This window comes from Zosterops lateralis (genome assembly GCF_965231275.1).
Source record: "Zosterops lateralis genome assembly, chromosome: 19".
NCBI lineage: Eukaryota > Metazoa > Chordata > Aves > Passeriformes > Zosteropidae > Zosterops > Zosterops lateralis.
The window spans coordinates 4,762,278-4,785,156 of record NC_139779.1 but is presented as its reverse complement, the minus strand read 5'-3'; the positions used below and the strand labels follow the sequence as shown (position 1 = coordinate 4,785,156).

The following is a 22,879-nucleotide window of genomic DNA, read 5'->3' as shown; positions in this document are numbered from 1 at the left end:
GGGATGTGGGCCATGGGGACAGCAGGACAAGCCCCAGCTCAGGCTGTGGAATAGAATGGTTTGGGTTGAAAATGAAAGATTTCTAGTTCCAAATCCTGTCCCGTTCCATTAGAGCAGGTTGCTCCAAGCCCCGTTAACCTGGCCTTGGACACTTCGAGGGTTGTGACATCCACAGCTCCCCAGAACAAGTACTTCACAAGTAAAAATGTTATCTAATCTAAATCTCTCACCTTTTATTTTAAAACGGTTCCCCTTTGACCTGTCGGTATCTATTCGTGTAAAAAAATCACTTTCCCTTTTTTTTTCTTTTATGAGCCTTATTCAAGCACTAAAAGGCCACAATCACAGAACCATAAAATTTAGCTTGGAAAAGCCCGTTATATCCCGGCACCGAACCACGTCCCCAAGTGCCACATCCACGCTTTATTTAATCCTTTCTGGGCAGGTGGCAGGGGGCTCTGGGGGGCTGCAGCTGCCGGCACAGAGCCCCTCCTTGCAGAGGCGGCGCCTGCGCCCGCTGACATCAGCCCCGGGGACCGGGATGCTGAGCCCGGCTCGGGGAAGGCGGATCCCGCTCCGCATCCAGCTCCGCATCCCGCCAGGGCGGAGGGGGGAGCGGGGCGCATCCCGCTCCTGTCCCCCCCAGCCGGCGGGAGCAGGGGGTCCCTGCAGGGGATGCTGCGGTAGCGGCCGCCCATGCTCGCCCTGCTCCTGTCGCTGCACACCCTGGGCCGGTCCCTGGCCATGGCGAGCGCGGAGAGGCTGGCGGTGCCCGAGTGTGTGAGCCGGGCGGGCGGCTGGGCGGGCGGGGGGCACGGCGGGGTCTCCCCCGGGGTGGGCACCGAGGCGCGGGAGGCGCTGGAGCGGGTCCTGCCCGTGCTCCGCCGGGCCATCGCCCACGCCGCGCAGGCGGCCGGCCCCGAGGGGCTGCGGGCCGCTCTCTCCGAGGTGTTCCGCCTGGTGGAGGAGGCCTGGGGGATGCCCGCCGTGGGGAGGGACGTGGCCAAGGTGCTGTGCGATGTGATCCGCCTCGAGGGAGGCCTGGACCTGCTGCTCAACCTGCTCTACACGGCCGAGATGGAGACCAAGTGCCAGGCAGGAAAACTCCTGGAGCAGATCCTGGTGGCGGAAAACAGGTGAGTGTGCAAAGAGCCCCTCACCCTGCCCGGCACAGCCCAGCCCTCCCCAGCACCCCGGGCACTGCCAGCTCCCAGAATGGTTTGGGTTCAAACCCTGGTTTGGCTTCAAAGGGACCTCAAAGGGTCACCTTCCATAGACCAGGTTCCTCCAAGCTCCATCCAACCTGGCCTTGACCTACCTTCACCCATCCCACCCACATCCTCCAAATTTCCCAGCTGTGGGCGCACAAACTCCCCACCACATCCACCCACACCCAGTGCTTGGGCACAGGGCCCAGGCAATGACCGTGAGCTGCTCCCTTCCCCCGCAGCTGGAGGGAGGAGGACCAGCCCCAGCTCAGGAATGCTGGTGAGGACTGGGGTGTCCTCCTGAGCCCCCTCAGCCAGGCTGAGCTGAGTCAGCTTGGCTGGCTCAGAGCATCTGACCCAAAGGACAAGACGTGACTCCCCTTTAGCCATAACTGCAGCAGGAGGAGGAGGAGGAGGACAAAGCCACTTCCAGAGCCTTCCTGCTGCTGCCCAGGGCTGGAATGAAGCCATAAGGAGGGCTCAGCTGGTCAGCAGCCCTCAGGCCCTAGTTCAAGTGCGTGTGCTGCTGCCCAGGCAGGTGAGAGGTGCTGGGATATCTCTGACAGAGCATGGGTGGGGTGGGAGTGTGTGCCCGAGCCTGTCTGTGTGTGTACAAAGGTGCATGAGTTCACATGGCGCCTGACATATCTAAATCACAGCACCCACTCACAGCTCACCCTTCCACCACCCCAAATGCACTCTGCCACCTCTGTTCTCCCTCAGAGCACCCCAACCCAGCCAGCCCAGCCAGGGCACTGGAAATAATGTGGAGGGAGCCTGGCCAAAGTTACTTTGTCTTCCTAGGGGATGTCTCTTGCTGGAAGGTTGTGGACTCACAGCCTGGGCCTCACTTCATGCACTGCCAGGCAAAAATAAGCGGCAGCTAAATCAGGAAAGCCCATTAGGGTGGAATTTAATCCCAGGAAGCATCACTGGCACAGTCTGCATTCAGCAATCAGCTTCTTAGCAAGAGAAAGCATTTGTTGGAGTTGTTGTTTCTGCTCCAGGAGCAGTTCCTGGGCCAGGGTCTTGGAGCAGCCATGGGATTCCAAGTTCTTCCCACAACTTCTGAGCGATGGCAGAGAGGTGTGGGGCTCCCCTTTGGGTCCAAGCCTCTCACTTACAGAACTCTCCCAGTCTGTGCACAGCAGCAGAGGTGTTTAGCTGGGAGCTGGACACGTCCTGGCTCCATCTGCAGCTGCAGGGAGTCGGGGGCCTGTGTTTGTCATCCAGCTCCATGGCTGAGGCCGGGCTCGGAGCCAGACCCAGGCTGAGGGCTATTTTTTTTCCCAGGGCTCTCCACAACATTTCCTGTCAAACCTACCCCAAGGTCAGTGAGAGCCCTGTGGGTCACAGGCTTCCCAGAAATGCTCTTCCTGCCTGCCAGCACAGAGGCTGGCGTGCCATCACCCCACCATGGCTGGGGACAGCATGTGCCACTGCCCTCATGAGCAGCAGGACACAGATCACCTGTGCCAGGGCTGCCTCACAGGCAGAGCAGCTCCACCACGGCACCAAATGGCCACTGCTGAGGGCAGGAATGGAGCTGCCACTCACCCCAGGAAAGCTCATGGGAGCACAGCCAAGAGCTCATCTCACAGGCTGAGGAGGCCCTGGCACAGGTTGCCCAGAGAATCTGTGGCTGCTGCATCCCTGGAATTGTCCAAGGCCAGGTTGGACAGGGCTTGGAGCAACTTGGTCTGGCAGAAGGTGTCCCTGCCCATGGCAGGGGCTTGGAACTGGATGAGTTTTCAGGTCCTTTCCAATTCAAATCATTCTGTGACCCTGATTTCCCCCTTCCTCGCTGCATGTTCAAGGCACAGCCCGTTCAGGTGTCATTCTAAGCACAGGCCTCCCAAGATCAGCCATGGCCAAGCAGCAGCTGGTGGCCCTTGGCCACCTACCCCAGGCTCTTGCTGTCCTCTTCCAGAAGAGTGCAGGGTGAGGAAATAAGGAGATTCCCTCCAGCTGCCATCCCAGGGCTGTCCTGCTTGTGGAGAGGGCTGCTTGGCTGCTCATCCAGGTGTGAAAGCGCCACTGACAGCAGTGCTTAGGGGACAAATGAGTTTCACTCCCAAACATAAAATATCTTCACACCACAGCAGTGCTGGCCCAGCAGATCCATTTCCAGCCTGGCATTAACCTGCCCTGCCTGTTAATTGCTATGAAGATCCTACCTTGAGCAAGAGAGCATCCAGTGTGGGGTCCTGGGCTGTGCACCCATCACAAGTTCTTCCATCATCCAGACAGGTTCAGAGTCAGAATCATTAGGTTGGAAGAGACCTCCACAATCATCAAGTCCAACCCAACCCTAACCTCAACTAAACCATGGCACCAAGTGCCACATCTTCTTAAGCACATCCAGAGATGGTGAATCCACCACCTTCCCAGGTGTTCCTCCAGCACCAGCCTGTTGCATCTTGCTGTGTTGCACATCTGGCAGCTGTGTCCTACAGGGAAAAACATCTGTCTGTCCTGGGATAAATGTCACCAAGGCATGGGCCACACCAGTCACTGTTCAGGGTCCATTTGTGCCTCTCCTTTCCCACAGGGACCGCATCGCTCGGGTCGGTCTGGGCGTAATCCTGAACTTATCCAAGGAGCGGGACGTGCCCCAGCTGGCTCAGAGCGTCTCTGGGATCCTGGAGCACATGTTCAAACACACAGAGGAGACCTGCTTCCAGCTCATCTCTGATGGAGGCCTGGACAGCATCCTGTACTGGTGCCGCTGGACAGACCCCACCGTGCTGCGCCACTGCGCCATGGCCTTGGCCAACTGCGCCATGTACGGGGGCCAGGCCAACCAGCGCCTCATGATCGAGAAGAAGGCAGCAGAGTGGCTTTTTCCCCTGGCCTTCTCCAAAGAGGACGAGCTGATCCGGCTGCACGCCTGCCTGGCCGTGGCAGTGCTGGCCACCAACAAGGAGATCGAGAAGGAGGTGGAGCGCTCGGGGACGTTGGCTCTGGTGGAGCCCTTCATCGCCTCCCTGGACCCCGAGCAGTTCGCCCGGGAGATGTTGGGCAGCAGTGACAACATCCAGGGGAGGACAGCACAGGACCTGCAGCGCCTGGTGCCCCTGCTGGACAGCTCCCGGCTGGAAGCACAGTGCATCGCCGCCTTCTACCTCTGCACTGAGGCTGCCATCAAGGCCAGGCAGAAGAAAACACAGGTAAAGGGTAGGTTGGCCTGGAGGAAGGTTGGTGACAAAGGGAAGGGGTGGCACAGCTGCATCTGGGTGTCTTTTGCTCACCAAAATGTCTTTTGCTCATCAAACACCTTGGCTTCTTTTTTCCTGCCAGGATTGGGATTAATACACAAGAGTTGAACTTCATGTTCAGACTCAGTGTTTATTATTTCTTATTTATTTACAGACTCATGAGCCTTGAGCTCTAACTAGCAAGTTAGAGAAACGAAGGTAAAATGGAGTACTTCTAACTCTTCCCAAGGTTAAGTCCTGTTTACCCAATAATGAGGTGACACCTATATTATTTGTATTTCTGACCCAATAATGACCACCCAAGGCCCGCAATGTGAACCTTTTTCACCCAATTACAGAAAAATCACCAAACCCATGAAGAAGAAGGAAGAAGAAGGCGAAGAAGAAGGACTTAGACAATGCCCAAAGTCTTCTATCTTGCCCCATACATCATTATATAATAAAATCCTAAATTCAAGTTTTTCACCCTGTGAGATCACCCAATACTATTCAAACTACACACCCACAACAGAAAGCCTGAAATTCTCAGTTTCCAGATTTCCAACAGGAAATGGAATGTGCTGGCCCAGCACAGCTTGTTGGGAAGAGGATGAGGGGAAGCAAAGTGACATCTCCTCCCTTGGTGTCCCCAGATTTTCAGTGAGATCGGGGCCACGCAGAGCCTGAAGAGGATTGTGTGCTACTCCACCAGCAGCACCACCTCCTCCCTGGCCAAAAAGGTGCTGCGCATCATCGGGGAGGAGGTTCCTCGGCGCATCCTGCCCACGGTTCCCAACTGGAAATCCTGTGAGGTGCAGACGTGGCTGCAGCAGATTGGATTCAACAAATACTGCCAGAGATTCCTGGTAGGGTTTTGTGCTGGGGGAGGGACATGTGGATAGACACTGTCCCATCTCACAGCAGAGGTGTAAGTGTCTCACCCAGCTTTTTCTGGGACCTCTCCAGCCTGGATTTTTCTTGGCAGGATCACCAGGTGGATGGGGACATTCTCCTGAGGCTGACAGAGCAGGAGCTGCAGAAGGATTTGGGGATGGAGTCCAGCATCACTCGGAAAAGGTAGGACCACCATCAGAGCCCACTGGGCTCCCTCAGGGCCATCACCACAGTGGTAGAGCCAGGGACAAGGTCTCTGCCTTTCAAAAACAGGAATGGAGATCCTCCAAATGCAAAATTTGGACTGCCAGCACTTTTCCACTGCACTTTTTGCAGTCCCAGAGAGATTTCTGTAATGGGACCACTGCACAGCAGAGGTGTGGGTGGGGGAAAAGATCACCTATGGCCTGGGGCAGGTGGGATTGTGCAAGAAAGATGGGAAACTGAGTTCCTCACACCTCAGTGCCCCAAGGACCAGCACTCCCACACAGCTGTTCCTCTGCTTCCTGTTCCTGGAGCTCATCCTTCACCCCATCATGGAGCTGCACTCCCTCCTGAGCAGGTAAAAGATGTGGCACCACCTGTCCCTAAGTGCTCCCTGTCTGTCCCTCCACCAGGTTCTTCCGGGAGCTGACAGAGCTCAAGACCTTCGCCAACTACTCCACCTGTGACCGCAGCAACCTGGCTGACTGGCTGGGGGGCATCGACCCCAAATTCCGACAGTACACCTACAACCTGCTCACCTGCGGCATCGACCGCAACTTCCTGCACCGGGTGACGGAGCAGCAGCTGCAGGAGGACTGCCACATCCACACCGGCTTCCACCGCGTCCGCATCCTCACCGCGGCCAGGGGTGCGCCTCTCCCCGGGAGGGAAGGGTGTTGGAGCGTGTTTGGGGTGAGCTGTTGGGTGGGTTTTTAATTTCTGATGGTTTTGTGTTGTTTAGAAACGCTTCACTCCCCCATCACGCTGCAAACGGCGTCCAACGGGACTGATGTGTTTATCAGCTACCGGAGGAGCACCGGCTCGCAGCTGGCCAGGTGAGTCCTGCAGGGAACAGTGAAGCCCAGAGGGTGGGCAGCTGTGGGGAAAGTGTGGAATGGGGAGGAGGGAGAGGCTGCCAAAAGCTGCAGAGCAAGTGGGGACAGCACATGTGATAACCTGCACAGTGGACAGGCCAATTGACAGGCCAATTCCCAGTCCTGTCACCACCACTTTGGTACTGACTGACCCTTTCCTCACACTCCTCGAGCTGTAGGGGATCACAGCAGGGAGTCAACATCAGCTCCTCGTGTTCTCTGCACGTACCCAGACAGCTGGGCTGGAGCTGAATGAGCTGAATGAGCTGAATCTCATTCCCTTCTCCTGTTCCACCGTGTCTCAGCCAACATGGTGAGACAGCAAACAAAACCTCTCCTCATGGTGCTGTCCCCTCTTGCCACCAGCCTGCTGAAGGTCCACCTGCAGCTCCACGGCTTCAGCGTGTTCATCGACGTGGAGAAGCTGGAAGCAGGGAAGTTTGAAGACAAGCTGATCCAGAGCGTCCTGAGTGCCCGGAATTTTGTGCTGGTCCTCTCACCAAACGCACTGGATAAATGCATGCAGGACCCCGAGTGCAAGGACTGGGTACACAAGGTAAGAGATGCCACCAGATGGTGGGAGCTGTGTGGACATTGCACTGGGAGGGAGGTGGTGAGGGGCTGAGTACTTGCATGTTCTGTTCCTGCAGGAGATTGTGACAGCCCTGAACTCTGGAAAGAACATTGTACCTGTCACAGACCATTTTGAGTGGCCGGACCCAGAAACCCTACCCAAGGACATGAGGGCTGTCCTGAAATTTAATGGTATCATGTAGGTAAAAGCAATCTGTGCCATGGGGTTCCTTGACACCTGGGGAGAACAAGTTGCATAAGGAGCTTTGGAGCAAAGAGCCTAAGGACATTGGCGCAAACAGATGAGGGAAGTAGAATACGTCAAAGGGTCGCTGAGTCACTCCAGGTGCCCCAGAACATGCAGGGACAAAGTTCCCACCATATCCCTGCTGCTGATGTTGTGCTAGGACTCCTCTGGGTGAAAGGGGTCAGAGTGAGAGGGGTCACTGCTGGGAGGACACCCATCCTCAGGCAGGAGTGGTGCTGGCAGGTTTTACAGCTCACCTGGGTTTCTTTCCCCCTCTGCTTTCCCTTTGTGCATCCCAGCCTGGCAGGGCATTCTGCAGCATCCATGGAGAAAAAGGAGCTCCTAAAGAACTGGGGTGGAGGAAAGGGGTCTCTGGCTCCTGGCCCAGATGAACTGAGATATCCTGTGGCACCCTACACACAACAGAAAAAGTAAACCTCATGTTTTTCCCCTCAAACACAGGTGGTCCCACGAGTACCAGGAGGCCACGATTGACAAAATCATCCGCTTCCTCCAGGGCCGCTCCTCCCGGGACTCCTCAGCTGGGTCAGAGAATGGGCTGGACTGTTTGCACTCCCTGGGGCAGAGCTAGAACCAGGACAGCAGCCTCAGAGACTCCCAGGTGACCCCTTTTTGTGTGGGTCCAAATTTATCCCTCCTGACTTTTTCCCATCTTTGAGAGAAAACCTGTGGCTCTTAACTCCCTCCTTGCCCTCCAAAAACAAGCCCCTGGCCCCCAAAGACCAGCACTCACCCCTAACAGCACCTGGGGAGCCAACAGGCTGGACTCTGGGATGGACTTTGTGTCTTCCACGTCCTCCTGTGGGATGGCAGGACATGTGTGGGGTGTGAGGGAAACTGGCACCATCCAGACCCCAAAAACAGCTGCAGCTTCCCCCAGAAACACGTCCAGAGAGGAAGAATCTTTGGAGGACTGAAAATTGGAGAAGTGTTGAGAATCCATCACAAGAGGACATGGGAGAGAAGAGGAACTGAGAGGAATGTGTGGCTCTGCTGTGTGCCCCAGGAATATCCTTGTGGTCAGAAACTGAGAGCAGGAAAGGGCAAATAAGAACTAAGCCCTAAGGAAATCTTTGTGTTTGGGAAAGATAACCCACAGGGGCCTTCTGAAGTGCTTTATCTTTCCCAGCAATGTCCCTTTATCACAAGAGCTCCTTCCCTCCTCAAAGGACTTCCACCTCGCAGTGCTGCAAAACCACTGTGTGCTCTTAACTCTGGCAGTGGAAATTTGGGGTTAGACCACATGAAGTTTCTGCAGGATCTCTGCAAAAAGTGCTTTTAGAATACCCTCCTTCCCTCCATCTAAAGTCTCAGCTTCAGCACTCTATCAGGTCTATATTTTCAGGGCACTGGAGGCTGGATTGTGACCCTGGAAAACTTGAAATCCAAGCAGGGAAGATGCTAATTGCTGTGCTTGTGGAGTTACTCTACACTGTGGCTGTATTTTATCTTGCTCCACAGCAGATCTCCCGTGGTCTGTGCCTTCAGCAGGAGCTGGTGAATCTCTCTGCTGATCACCACACCCCCACAGCCCTGGCTGAGCTCCCTGGGGTTGTCCCTACTCATTGCTGGATGCAATTCCAAGTAGCAATTGTTTCATCCTATCTCGACCTCTTCTCAACACCCACCAGGGCTTTTTGCAACTCCTCACCTTAAAGCATCAAGAAAAAATGATGCCAAGGGCTGGCAAAGGATGCTCCAGCTGGGAGCAGAACCATCAGAGCCTGCTGCCAGCACTGCTGGGGAGGAACCATGGGCATCCTGACACAGATCCCTGCATTCCACACCCCAGCCTGCTGAATCACCTTGCAGAAGCAGCAGGCTCCTCTTCCTGTCCCTGCTCGAGAAGAATTGAACCCTTTCAGGAGGCAAAAAGGAGTTCTCAGCCACCTTGTCCTCCTCCTGGCTCTCCCTGAAGCCCTGCTTTAACTATCAGGAACACAAACACCTTTTTTCTTTTGGCTTGGATCCAAGAACATTTCAGGGGGAACAAAAAATAATCAGTTAATTCTGGTGCTTTATGGATAGTTCTTATCAGCTCACAGTTAATGGCATCTTTGCTCTCCAGTGAAAGGTTAATAGCCATATCTGCCCAGTGTTCATCAGAATTAGAATCCATCTAATCTCCAGATTAAATAACAAGAACCCAGCAGATGAGCCCAAAGGTGAATCTACCAAAGGATAAAAGCCTCCTGTGAGCTGCTTCAGGGAAAAGCCTTCAGTAACTCAATGTCAAAGCCTCCATGGCCACTGATGGAGTCCCACACAAACAGTCCTAAGGATTTTTCTCCCTGCAATAATACCTGGTAAGATGATTGTGTTTTGTTTCCCAGGAGCTCTGTAGCAATCAGCCTCCACACCCAGCACTCAGTGTGGAGAATTACTTGTTCTCCACAGCTCAGGTGCCTCACCTGAAACAAGATCCCATCTCCTGCTCCAGCTGCCCAGACTGTGACTCCTCCTGTTTCCCCATCATCTTCACCTTAATGAACTTGCCCTGCTTCTGGTAAAGCATCCCAAACCCAGCCCCTTTCAGCTGGAGCAGTCCAAAGGAAACTAATTCCTCTGTCCTCACCCTCCCTCATTCCTTTGCTCTGCCATGTCAGAAGTGTTTATTCAATCAGGCATCATTAATAAATCTGGTTTTTACTCTAAATCCCCACCTCTCTGTCTGTCTCACGTGCTTCTCTCCCTGCAGGCTTTTCACACTTGCTTTCCTTTGCCACCGTGAAGCAGAACTGACATCCCCAAGCACCATTCCCTGCAGGAACCCCTCACTTCCCACCCACCTTTGCATGGACTGATGCTCTGCATCCCTAGGGACCCTGCCTGCTGTTCCCAGCCACAGCTCCACTGTTGCAACTCTTGGAGGACAGCCCAGAAAAACTTTTGGTTTAATTTTTTTAATAAGGTATAATAGCTGCCATTGAATCTCTGCCCATGCAGAGCCAGGTTTCACCTCACTGAGCAGCTGCCTGAATTGGCACCCATGGGCTGGAGAGGACTTTATTTGACAATCAGTTCAGCCACAAACATCTACTGCAACACTCACAGCATGCCCTGTTCCTTGGGGAGGGCAATTCCAGGCTTAGCCCAGCAATCAGACCTGGAACTCCCGTGTTCCCTGGTGTAACTGCTTGCAGCAAGTGGCATAACACCAAGTTCTTAAAGCCTCCTTGCTTCTCTGCCCCCCAGTTCTCCTGCATTTACCACAAACTCCCAATGGACAGGGACAAAGCTGGGTAGAAGCATTTCATATTTTCTGCATGCTGAAGGACAGGTTTCAGATTGCAGGTTTCTCCTACAAGCTTTACTCTGGTGGTCAGGAAAAGCAAGTTTTAGCTGCTTGCAAGTCCCAAACCTGCATTTTTCCTGACTTTTCACCCTCACACACTTATTTCTCCATGAGACAGATAAATTCCTGCTGCTCCTTCTTTACTGCAGTCTTCAATGAAGGAGTGAAAATTAAAATAATGGAGAGAAGCCCCGAACGAGTCAAGGACGAACGATATCAACAGCTTCAAAAGATATCCAGAGTTTTATGAACCATAAAAGAGCATGGAGGTTTTATTCATTCCGAAAGTAACACTAGAGTCATTACTGCATGCTCCTGAACAGCGCGTGTAGTGCAGTGTGCACAGGACTGCACGTTGAGGGAAAAAAAAGGATTGCAGGAAACACGGGTATTTCTTGGAAAGAACAATTATTAGCACCATGGACACGGGGTTTGCTTGCTGGCATCAACAGATCCCAGGACAGGCAGCAGAATTGAGGTAATCAACACAAGATTTTGCCACATACAACAAAAAAAGATCCATTTTAAAGACACTAGTCCTGTCCCCATACCAGTTTGCTGAGGAAGGCCTCTGGGTAAGCACAGCAGTGATTTCACAAGACTGGGGAACACCTATCAAACTGGGGCTCAGCTTTGCAGTATAAGGGGGGACGATTCTCAGGATTTTCTCCTTAACTTCACAGTTTTTAGCAGCTGTCAATTAAGGCACCTACAGGAGTTGCTTCAAGGATCCTCATGGGTCCTTCCCAACCCAGGATTTATTCTACTGGCACTGCAGTATTCTCAGATGATCTGTTACTTCTCAAAACCACCTCTGAGACCCTGAGCTGAGCTGCAGACAGGCAGGACATCCCACTGGCATCCCTACCATCCCTTCATTAATTAGATCCTCTCCTCAGGACACCTGTGACTTACCAAACGAAAGCTGGTTCAGTCAGTAAGGACAGCAATAGCACTCCTGTGCTAAACTCCCCCTCTCCATAAGGATTTCTGTGGTCTGGCATGTCACATTTGTTGGGTTTTTACTGGCAATGTGATGATCTGGAGCACAGATCTTCCCACCCCCAGCAGGATACTGCTTCAGTCTGTGCCTCATCCACACCAACAGCTCATCAGCTGCACACTGGAATACTCTGAGGGGAAAATTGCTTTGCAATTAAACCAAAACTCAGTCCTCTCTCCCCACTAAATGCATAGCAGAGCCTTCTGGCCCCGCCAAACCCTAAACCACTTGCAAAAGGCCCTCAACAGCTTGATTGGCTTTTGGGTCTCTTGGGTTTTCTCTGATAGATGAGACAACACAACGTTGAGGAGGCATTCACAGCTTCAAATCAAGTTCCTCCTGTGATTTCCAACTATTTGGAATTTAAAAGTTAGTAAGGACAAGCAGGGTGTCCCTCCCACACTGATTTGTCCTTTGAGGGAAGAATAAAGTGCAATCTTCAGGTGGACACTGCTGTGCTGGCCAATTCCTCGTTGATAAATTCAGTCTTTTGTAGGGGACAGGGAAGCATCTGGGAAGTGGTTGTAGTTGTGCTTTGAATCCCAGATTTGTATCCACCTAGAAAAGAATGAACAGTTTCAGCTTTCAAAGGCACAAGGGGATGTTGCTGAATTGAGTGAGTCTTAAAAGAGGAACAAAACAAAATAACCCCGCCAGGAGCTGCTGAACTTCTGCAAATCCCAACATGTTCCCTCTCCCAGAACCCACCATGGGATTTGTTTTCTATCACAACAAAACTTCTGCTTTCATTGCTAAAGAAATCACTGGGAGAGAGACTGCTGAGAGAGCTCCATCTCTTCCACGAAGAACTTTCAAATTCAATTCCAGATTTTGGATTCCAGTGAAAGTGGAGTGAGTCTTTGAAGCACTTTAAATATTAGCAGCTACATTACTCAGGCTGCAGGTTTATCCCTAGGATTCAGATTCTAAAAGAAATGACCTGCACCTCTTTTTACTGGAGCACCAGACACTCTCTCACAACCATAACAGAAAATATGCCTTAAAACCTGCCAGCTTTTATCCTAAGAGTAAATAGTATTTTCCATAAGACATTGCATGGTGAAGTTTAGACATTTGAAGTACATTACCCAAGGATAGCTGCTGGAATAAGGAGGAGTATAGCCCCAAAGAGAAATGGGAATCCCCTCATGAAGTGCAAGGTGGCAGGGTAGAGAGAGTTGAACACTCCTGTAGCCACGAGTGAACATAGCCCCTGCACACAGGCAGCAGAAGCAAAGAGAGCACCTGGAAAAGAGAGATAAGAGGTTATTGGTGAGATAGGCAGCTGGCTATTGCCTGCAAACAGCTGTAACACATCACCCTCAAAGGATCCTGCCCATCTTTCCAAGGCTTTGCACTTGCCATCAGAAAGGTGTGAATATCAAGCGTGGCAAGGTGGGACAGGACTGGCCTGGCACGTCCAGCCTGTGGCCAGGACCACCTCACCAACCTGCAGGACTCGTATCAGGAGATGACCAGGATATTATCAATCAGCTGGATTGTAACTGCTCCAGGCCAGGGCTCTATAGATCTGTTTATTGCCAAACACTTGTTATCACTTGTTAAACATTAAGTCCAGCAGAAGATTTAGCGCCATAAATCAGCCGCATGCGCTGTGGCCGTCCTGAAATAAGAAATGTGAATTGTGCAAAATCACCTCCTGAGCGTTGCCACCTGGATTCCCTCCTCCCTCTGGCTGCCTCAGGGGCACACCTGTGCTGTGCTTCTCAGCAAGTGCAAGGCCTCCAAACACATAAGTGGACAAAAGGCAAATATACTCCTCCTATGGGTTATCCATGATCTTTCACCATGGTCAATGATACAATCTTCTAACAACACCTGGTTCTTCCCACTGTTACTGATCTACAGAGAAAAGTTATAGTCAAGAAAATGACTTTTTCTCCTGGTTATATAATCCATTTTAACTCTCGCTCCTTGTGGACGTTTTGGAAATGAATGTATGGATGAATGAACTATTCCTGCTTCTCTTCCCTTGTTCTCATCTCAGAAATGCAGCAAGTCTGAATCAAAGAATGACAATTACCAGGGGGAAAAAAAAAAGTTATCCTGGGCCTGAGGGTGAATGCAGGGGCACAAGAGTCCAGAGGAGCCAGGGAACTCCCAACCTCCCCAGAGTCTGGTTTCAATATTCCAAGAAAAAAGTGTTAATTACTTACCATGTTCTGTCTCACTGACCAGCTTGGAGAGCTTGGATCTGATGACTGGAGTGGGTGCCATGGAAAGGAACAAAATCCCATAACCTGTGAGCAAGACACAGCACATTAAGAAAAGCTCAACTGAAAAATAAAGTCCCCCAAGTCAGTCCCAGAAATCTGCAGTTGCTGGCAGTGTCTCCCTGCTATATTTCGACACAATTCACCCTCCTGGACCTCATAAGGCACTTCATTCTGTGTCTGCAGTGTAATACAGTTCTGGGAAGCCTAATGTTCTAGGAACTACATGGATGCACTTCCAACTTCAGCGTTTGGCCAACACTGCCCTTAAAAACCCACAGTTTTGTCGCTGCACGAGGCAGAACCTCCCCACCTGCCTGAACTCCCTCTGAAGCACACTACCAGCATCGATTTGCCAAAAGCCTGACAAACAGGTATCCCAAGCCTTCAGCATCACCTGTAAACATCAGCGGCGTTGTGGTAGCGAGGGAAATCACCACCAGCCCAGCAATGTTGGAGATCAATCCTATCTCTGCCACCCAGGTGTCCTCAAGGCAGAGCTGCAGCAGCCTCAGCCCCGCCAGGCTGCTCAGGTACGCCAGGTAACTGGCGGCCGAGCCGTACCCGATGAGGTCGGAAGCCCAGCAGAGAGGGAAGCCGAGCTCATACAAAACATACAGATCCCTGGCTCCAAAATGCACCGTGACAATCACAAAGAAAGCCAGGGTGTACAGAACCAGCTTCCACCTGGAGCTCGGCCGCTCCGGCGCCGTGTACAGCCTGTACACAGCCTTGTAGTGGCTCAGCGTGAACAGCTTGGTCTCTTTCTTCTGCTTCACCGACTCCCGCAGGAAGAAAGCGGCGTAGAGAGTGGCAGCAAGGCTGGAGGCAAAGGCCAGCCAGAAGGGGTTGATGTAGCCCTGGGCCTTGCGCCACTGGCCACCCCCAATGCTGGCCACCATGCCAGCGGTGCCCAGGCACGCCTCGAGCACGGCCACCCGGAACGTCCGCGCGCGCCGCTCGCTGGTGTCGGCCACGTAGGAGAAGCAGCTGGCCAGGATCAGGCTGTAGTCACCCGTGAGGCCGCTCAGGAGGCGGCCCAGGAGGAAGAAGGCGACGTGCAGCCTCAGGTACATGACCAGCAGGTAGACGGCTGTCTGCAGGGCCATGCCCGCGGCCGGCAGGACGAGCGCCGGGCGCCGGCCCACGCTGTCGCTCCACGCGCCCAGCAGAGTCACGGAGAACAGGCTGGCGAAGAAACCTCCCAGGTTGATGTAGAGGTTCCAGTGGGACACCAGGGCTTCCACCTCCTGCAGGAGAAACAGGCAGCTGAGGAGCTCCAACAGCACCCAGTGCCACACTGGGATGCCCACTCCTCCTTGGGCTCCCTGCTCCCATCATTGCCGCCCTTCCCCACCGGGCCCCCTGCTCCCTTTGGGGCCTCACATCCCCTCCTGGCTCTGCTTCCAGGGACTCCCAGCTCCTCTCAAACTCCCTGCTCCCTTTGGGGCCTCACATCCCCTCCTGGCTCTGCTTCCAGGGACTCCCAGCTCCTCTCAAACTCCCTGTTCCCTTTGGGGCCTCAAATCCCCTCCTGACTCTGCTTCCAGGGACTCCCAGCTCCTCTCAAACTCCCTGTTCCCCCTGGGGCTCTGTTCCCCCGGGGCACCGCTCTCCCCTGGGTCCTCCCATTCACCGGGAGTTTCCCATTCCCTCCGTGGCTCCCACTCCCACAGACTCCCCTTTCCCCCGGGGTCCCTCCGTGCCTCCCCCCTCCCCAGGACTCTCCCTCTGAGTTCTTTATCCCCACCAGAGCTCCCCTCTCCCCCTCGGGGCTCCCCCGTCCCCCCGTTTCCCGTTTCCCGGTGTCCGGACCTGCCGCAGGGGGTCGGCGGTGGCGTTGCCGTCCCCGCACCCGGCGGACTCGCTGCTGCTGCCGTTGCTGTAGCCGTGCTCGGCCCCCAGGCGGTCCCACAGGTACTGTGTGGCCAGCGGGCCCTGCAGCCCCAGCGACAGCGTGGCCAGGAACACCAGCGGCTCCACCGAGAGCAGGGACGGGCGGCGCCGCCCGGGGGGCACCGGGGGCTCGGCGGGGCCCGGAGCGGCCATGGCGGCCACGGGGGGGCGGGGGCTGCGCCGGAACGGGGCTGAGAGAGCTCCGCCTGGAGCGGGACTGAGAGAGCTCCGCCTGGAACGGGACTGACCCGGCTCCGCCTGGAGCGGGATTGACAGGGATTCGTCTGGGACGGGATTGATACAGCTCCGCCCGGAACGGGACTGACACGGCTCCGCCCGGGATGAGACTGACACGGCTCCGCCTGGAACGGGATTGACACGGCTCCGCCCGGATCGGGCCCGGCCCGGCTCCGCCCGGGGTAACGCGGGGTTCCCGAGCCCCCTGGGCGCTGAAGGTGCCAAAGCTGCAGCTCTGAGGGGCCGATGTTCCACACAATCACGCTGGGTTGAGAAAAGCCCCCTGAGATCATCGAGTCCAGCGTGTCCCCAGGTGCCCCATCCTCACACCGGGAGATCCCGGCAGGGCTGGGGCTCCCCCCCGGCCTGTGCTGCCCAAACGCCTCTGGGTGAGGAACCTTTCCCCAATAACCCAGCCTAACCCCCCTGACATGCACCTGTGCTGTTCCCCCAGGTCCTGTCCCTGCTCAGAGAGGAGAGAACAGCCCTGCCCCATCCAACGCCTCTCCAGGGGAAGCTGCAGAACGCAATGAAGGCTCCCCTCAGTGTTCTCCAGGCTCAACTAACCAAAATCAACATTTTTAACTGCCCTAGGAATCAGCAAAAATATTGTATTTAGCAATACACGCTCACTTCTGTCACTTCACAGCGTGTTAGGAAATACTTCCTTTCATAAAGGACAAAATAACTTATAAACTCGCTCAATAAAGATGGTTTTGGCTGCGCTGTTTGGTTTCCTGTGAGGTTTGGCTTGCAAAGACCAAGTTGTCCTTTAAATTCAAAGCACAGGACTCACAGTATTAGATTAACCCGTTTATATAAACTGGAGCAGTTCCAGACTAATGTAAATTGGCTTCACTCCTCTGACTGCACCGAGGTGTTCACGGGCCACAGGAAAGGCTTGGACAAGATACAAACCACTCGTTTTGCAGTAAAGCACTTAAAGGGTTCATTTTTAGCATCTTTGAAAGTATTTCAAATGCCACGACAGTGGCGACCATCTCTGTGGAGGTGCTGCTTTTAAAGAACAATTCTTTAAAATTGCTTAAATTCTACAATTCTTTAATTCTACAATTCTTCAGCTGAGACACCCTTCCACACTGGTATTTCCACTCCATAAATGAGGCTGCAGAGATGCAAAAATCTTTGCATAACCTTTGTGCTGCAGAGGTGCAAAAAGGGGATGTTATTTTAGATTTCCATTGCAACCTTAGGGCATAAGAGTAAAAAGCAGAAAAATGACCTTGCTGTCATTTTGTCACTACACCTTGTCAGAGACTAATTAAACATTCAAAGGATGCAAGATGTGGGGGAATAGAATTAATTTGAAAGCTCTTTCTCATTCTTTTTGTACCAAAAGAGAGTGAGATGCTGAAGCTCGGGTTGGTTGTCACCAAGAAATGTGATGTTGCTGTTGTGGCCAATGTGCCCAAGTCCAGCTTGCAAATCTGATTTTCCATCATTAGCACATTCTTGAGAGAAAGAAAAATCCCTGGAAGAAAAGGGATGAGAGGCAAGAACAGCAGAAGATTTTGGTGGAGCTGACATTTGATAACCTGTGCTCCACCTTGTCTCTCCCTTCTCGAGTGAGCTATAAACAGTACCAAGGTGATTTATACCAATAAAATGGAAATGTTATCAGCATTAGGTGAGGGATGAACTTGGATGATCCAACAAAGCCATCAACGTGGCGTTAACGAGAAACACCCTTTGGACTTAAAACGTTTACTACTATTTCTGCAAATGTATAGAATCTAATGATTCACAGCTTGTATTTTTGGAAGTTGCCTGCAGCTGGGACAAGAATCACTGGTAATTTCCCTGCAGCACCTTTTCTTCTTATTTTTTTCCCACTGCAAGCTCCCAAAGCTGGGCCTATAAACTTGCATGATCAAAAATATGGAAAAAATAAAAATATGGAAAAAATAAAAATAAACCCAGTGTTTGCAAAGGGATCCCCTGTAGCCAAGTCTTCCCCAATCCACTAAGACCTAAGGTAAGGATTGTCTGTCCCTTTCCATGTGGGGACTTGATCTGGCACCTGGTGACAGAAGCTCTGCCCAGTGGGTTTTGCCACCCAAAGTGAATTTCTCAGTGAACAAACCTAAACATCCTAAATAAAGATGTTTATATAATATTTTATACTGGCGTTTCTAATCCTTGTATTTGAGTATTACAGATATAGATGTCATTTGCAGTGTTCACCCGTAATTTTTTGGAAATTGAAATAATTTTTCAACCTGTTTTGGAGGGAGCAGTTTTTCTTTTTTTTAATAGGAGGAATAACGGCACCTATTCAAACATTCTATTATTAGAGAACAAATGATAAATATTATTTTTTTTTTAAGTGTAGGCCATTCCAGGATGCTTTCAAAACCCCACTTGCTGCACAAGGAGTTAATTCTCTCATGGATTTATCACCTTTCTGAGAGATTCTCTTGAGAAAGTTCCTGCTCCTGACACTCTTTCGCTTGTCTCCTCCCTTCTTTGTTCTCTTCCTTCTTTCTCCGATTACAGTTCCAAAAACAACACCCAATCTCCCGAGGTCAATGGTTAATATTCCCTGGTGTTTATATAGGCTCCAAGCAGCAGATTCCAGGCCGTTCAGCACTGGGCTAGCTCCAGCACCATGGCTTTCTCCTGGCAGGCACTGCTGGCCTGCAGGAAATACCTCATCATCGTCCTGGTGCCTCTCCTGTCTCTCCCTCTGCCTCTGCTTGTGCCCACCAAGGTAAGGGATTTATTAAAATTCAGTTGGGAAGTTTCAGAGCTGCTCTTTCCAAGGCTGAAGAGGTTCTTTCTTGGAGCACCTGCATCTTCTGCTTGGAGATCTCTTTCTTTTTTTTTTTTTTTTTTTTTTTTTTTTTTTTTTTTTTTTCTGAGCATTGGGGCAATATAAAAGCAGTGGGACGTAGATGGATGAGCAGCTACATCTGTGATGGAACACTCAGTGAGATTTTGTGGCTCTTGCTTTGCATCTGGCTGATTTAGTGAGGGACTTTCTATGCTGAAGATTATTGGTGTGGACCTAAGGCTCAATTTTAATGCCCCTTTTCATTTTCTTTTATTTTTTTCCTTGTTGTCACTGCTGCTTAGAAGAGGCATTTTTAGACAAACAAGACATCCTGATTCATAAGGGAAAATAACATGCATTTCAGTCTTGCTTTAACATATTTCTGTAAGAATCTTCCCAAACAAGGATTTTAAATTTAAAACACCAAGTTCTGGAAGACACCTGGGTTAGGGCTCCTTCAGGAAAAGTTGACTAAGGAGCTGTAGTGTCTGGGCAGGTATTTTTGGGGCATTGATCATTTAAAGACAGAGCTGTGAGCAGACAGACTCCCAGCCCTCTGCTGCTTCTTCACCGTTTCTTGCACTCCAAACCTCTTCACGCAGAAAGATTTAATCTCTTGTCTCTTATTACAGCCCTAGCATCACGAAATTGCTCTTCCCAAACTGCCCCTCCTGTCACTTCTCTTTGGACACCAAAAGTCTTCCCAATCCCTGCTGACTCCCAGTTTAGACTCCTTCTCCAAGCTTCCTTCTCCTCCTCCCTAACTCTTCCCTGCCTGTCCCAAAGCTGTGTCCTCCTCACAGCTCTGAGTGTGGCACCTGGTCGGGTGTGGCCTCTCATTCTCTCACTAGGTAAATAAAATACTTTAAATTATTACTTAAAAGCTTGCTAGGAAGTGGAAAAAAAAAGAAAAAAAAAAAAAAAAGAAAAAAAAACTTTTTTTTTTTTTTTTTTTTTTTTTTTTTTTTTTTTTTTTTTTTTTTTTTTTTTTTTTTTTTTTTGCTGGTTAGCTTTTCCAAAGGCAAAGGAGTTACTGAAGTGAAAAGAGATCAGGAAAGTTCTAAGGAGACAGAGAGATTTCTTTTTTTTTTCCCCTGTCCTGAGGCCACGAGTTCAAACTCACTTGCTGCAAGCATTGTTACATACAGTGAGTCCTTGGAGTTACCTGTGCAATGATTTGGCAGTCTTGGTTCAGTTCCTCTTTCAAAATGACTCCCTCTGGTTTCTGTGCAGTCAGCAATGAGACAAAAATCTAAAACGTCCCGGATTTTTCCCCTTGGGGCTTAAGGAAACCTTTAAGAAGGGTTTTTTGGGGTTAAAAGTGTGCACTGTGCCACTGCTGAGCAGGAAGAGCTGGTGCCTCTGCACACAGTCTTGTGAGCCAGCAGCTACAGGGTGGAATTTCACATTTTTTCTATTCTGTTGATCTATTAACCTGCCCTTTAATGACATAGCACTGGACACTGAGCTATTATAATTGAGAGCAAACAAGACTAAAAATCTTGCTTAAAGGCAGACGAATGTCCTTACAGGATGGCTGACTTGGGGAAAAATCAGCTTTTACTGAGAGCCCGTTCACAGCAGGATGGGAGACACTGGCATTGTGCCAATGAGGTACATCCCAAAGCTCTGCTAAGGTCTCTCAACAGGCACCAATCTGTGTCTTTTGATAACAAAAATGGAGTAAAAGGATTGCCCAAAGGGCAAATAGCTCTCAGTGGTCAGTGGGATGAATAATCGAGGTTCTTAATGCTCTCATTTAAAAATGAGGCTCAAAAAGGAATATTTTCGTATCCTTGGGAATCTCTCAGACTTACTTTTTCAGCCTGGCTGCTTTGATAATTCACACTTAGATTGCTTTCTTCTTTTTCTTTCCTCCAGACTGCTCAGCTCCTGCTCATCCTCTCCCTTCAGCAGCTCTGTAACCTTCACACCACGTTCAGAATTCCTGAGCGTGTTCCAAAGCGTCCCAAATTCAATCCTGCCACCCATTATTCCAGCTCCTTGCTTTAATCCTCTGTAATCCCACCTCAAAAAGCATCACTGCAGTTTCATTCATACTGTCCAGTCTATTTTAGTGAACATCCTTTATCCAAGGCCACACATCCATGGTTTTCTTTCTTTGGCTTTGGTGTCTCCCATAACTGCAAGTTCTAAAAGGCAGAAGACACCAAAACCTCCTCTTACCTTCTTTCTCAGCCCAACCAAATGCCACTGTTGTGACAAATAATTTTGAATTTTTTTCAGCATACAGGGACCGACTTCAACATTTTTACGTGAAATTTGGAGTGGTTGTCCAAAGCAGAATTAAATCAAAGTTTTCTCAGAAGGAGAGTGGCATGAAATAGGGGATCTCAGTTTCCTCAAAGAAACAGGACAGAGTCAGTGGCAGCTGAAATGATCTGTGGCCAGTCTGCCAGCGAGACTTTCAAAGTCTCCACTAAGCTAAAAATCCAGTGAAAGGTTATAAAATATTTACAGTACTGGGAGTCCCAGCTATTGAAATTAGCTGTGGCTCACCTGGGCTGTGACCTGAAGCACATGTGGGAACAGGTGGGGAAGCCTTGGCTGGATCAGTAACTAATTCTACAACTCAAGGACATAAATAAGGACTATAACACCATCAGCACAATCAAGAAGCCTATTCAGTGATTGCCAATTCCTTATCATGAAAGGTCCAAAGTCATCCATGTCTCTTCTCCTCTATTTTTACCCCCACTGAAGGCCTCATCTTCTCCTCAGAGTTCTGACGAGCTTGCTGCACAGTTTGTCATTTGATTAGGATCTTCCTAGGTCAGAGGCTAGGTGAGAGAAAAGGAAATAACCTTTTCTCTAATCCCTTTATCAGGCAGTGAATGTAATTATGAGGCCTTGGCTTCTGAGAAAGGTCTGGGTTCAATGTTCAGCGTGTTCTGATTGTGTGTCCCCTTCCTCTGGCAGGAGGCACTATGTGGCTATGTGATCATAGTGATGGCACTTTACTGGTGCACAGAAGCCCTGCCTTTGGCTGTCACAGCTTTCCTGCCCGTCCTGCTCTTCCCAATGATGAATATCATGGATTCATCAACAGTAAGACACCTTGCGCCGTGTATTAATCACTCTGCTGCTTTTATTCTGGGATTATTCCCCAGGATTATATCATCATCATCATCATCATCACCATCATAATCATCATCATCATATTTATATTATTGATAGTATTACTATTTTATTTTAACAACATTATTACTATTACTATTGCTATTACTATTACTATTACTATTACTATTATTATTACTATTTCTATTACTATTACTATTACTATTACCATTACTATTACTACTATTATCTGTCTTCTTGTGCTAGAACGTGCACAAGCCCAGAGTGAGCTCTGGGTGGAGCTGCTAATCCGAAATCAGAGCAAATTCCCCATTCGGATGTAACCCAGAGTTACTCCCTGCTAATGCCCGAGGGAATAAACTCCCTCAGAAAATGTCCCCTCTCTTGTGACTCTTCTCTCTCCTTTCTCCCACCCCACAGGCCAGTCAGGAATACCTGAAGGACACCAACATGCTCTTTTTGGGGGGCCTGATGATGGCCATTGCCATCGAGAGCTGGAACCTGCACAAGCGAGTGGCTCTGAGGGTGCTGCTCATCACTGGTGTCAGGCCAGCCCTGTGAGTTACAGGGGTGGGAATGCTGTGGGATAAAGGAATTTTTATGGCATTAGACCCCCCCATCTCTGATGGGAGTCTGAAAATCTTTCCCTTCAAATGCTTTCCTGCAGCCCAAGTGAGTTAGTGCCTGAGCAAGCCTTGAAAATGGGGATCCTTTGAGGTTGTTACACACCTGGTGTGTCCTTAGTTTTTTTTAATTCTAAAAGGCTTTTAGGTGGAGAAATAGCAACAAGAGAGTCAATGCTGGAAAGAGAGGGGTGCTGCCAGGCTGGGCCAGGAGCACAGCTCTGGACAGTCACAAAAAAGCACAGCTGGAACACAGAAAACACGGACACTCTGCCTGCTGCTGGTTGCAAAGAGAAGAGAAAATATGAGGATGCTTGTTTGGAAAACAACAAATGTTTTCCAGACTAGAACTTTAGGCTATGCACAGGCTACATCACCCTGTTTAATCTGTCTCAGCTCATAGGAAGAGAGAATACTGAAGGAAATTACAATGCAATAGAATAGAAATGCATAGAAGATAAACCCCTTTTCATCTGATA

General features: G+C 50.7%; 3 protein-coding genes across 3 annotated transcripts in view; 2 read left to right on the top strand and 1 right to left on the bottom strand.

The window, feature by feature from the left end:
• Window positions 1-696: 696 nt before the first annotated feature.
• SARM1 (sterile alpha and TIR motif containing 1) lies at window positions 697-9,855 on the top strand (the record flags this gene model as incomplete). The annotated part of the gene is made up of 9 exons (XM_083874927.1): window positions 697-1,136; window positions 3,760-4,378; window positions 5,059-5,271; window positions 5,391-5,482; window positions 5,917-6,152; window positions 6,246-6,339; window positions 6,745-6,934; window positions 7,029-7,150; window positions 7,661-9,855. The coding sequence occupies 9 exons, from the start codon at window positions 697-699 to the stop codon at window positions 7,788-7,790; spliced, it is 2,136 nt and encodes a 711-aa protein (XP_083731053.1). The 3' UTR covers window positions 7,791-9,855.
• A 901-nt stretch (window positions 9,856-10,756) lies between these two features.
• SLC46A1 (solute carrier family 46 member 1) lies at window positions 10,757-15,815 on the bottom strand. The gene is made up of 5 exons (XM_083875146.1): window positions 15,567-15,815; window positions 14,149-15,001; window positions 13,695-13,778; window positions 12,606-12,762; window positions 10,757-12,075 (listed from the first exon to the last, which is right to left on the bottom strand). Exons 1-5 carry the CDS (start codon window positions 15,798-15,800, stop codon window positions 12,000-12,002), a joined length of 1,404 nt encoding a protein of 467 aa, XP_083731272.1. The 5' UTR covers window positions 15,801-15,815; the 3' UTR covers window positions 10,757-11,999.
• Window positions 15,816-18,486: 2,671 nt separating this feature from the next.
• The window catches only part of SLC13A2 (solute carrier family 13 member 2), a 12,704-nt gene continuing 8,311 nt past the window's right edge, over window positions 18,487-22,879 (top strand). The window contains exons 1-3 of the mRNA XM_083875145.1: window positions 18,487-18,615; window positions 21,619-21,747; window positions 22,198-22,334. Of these exons, the coding sequence (XP_083731271.1) occupies window positions 18,514-18,615; window positions 21,619-21,747; window positions 22,198-22,334 (368 nt within the window). The 5' untranslated portion in view covers window positions 18,487-18,513. The remainder of the gene's footprint in view (window positions 18,616-21,618; window positions 21,748-22,197; window positions 22,335-22,879) is intronic.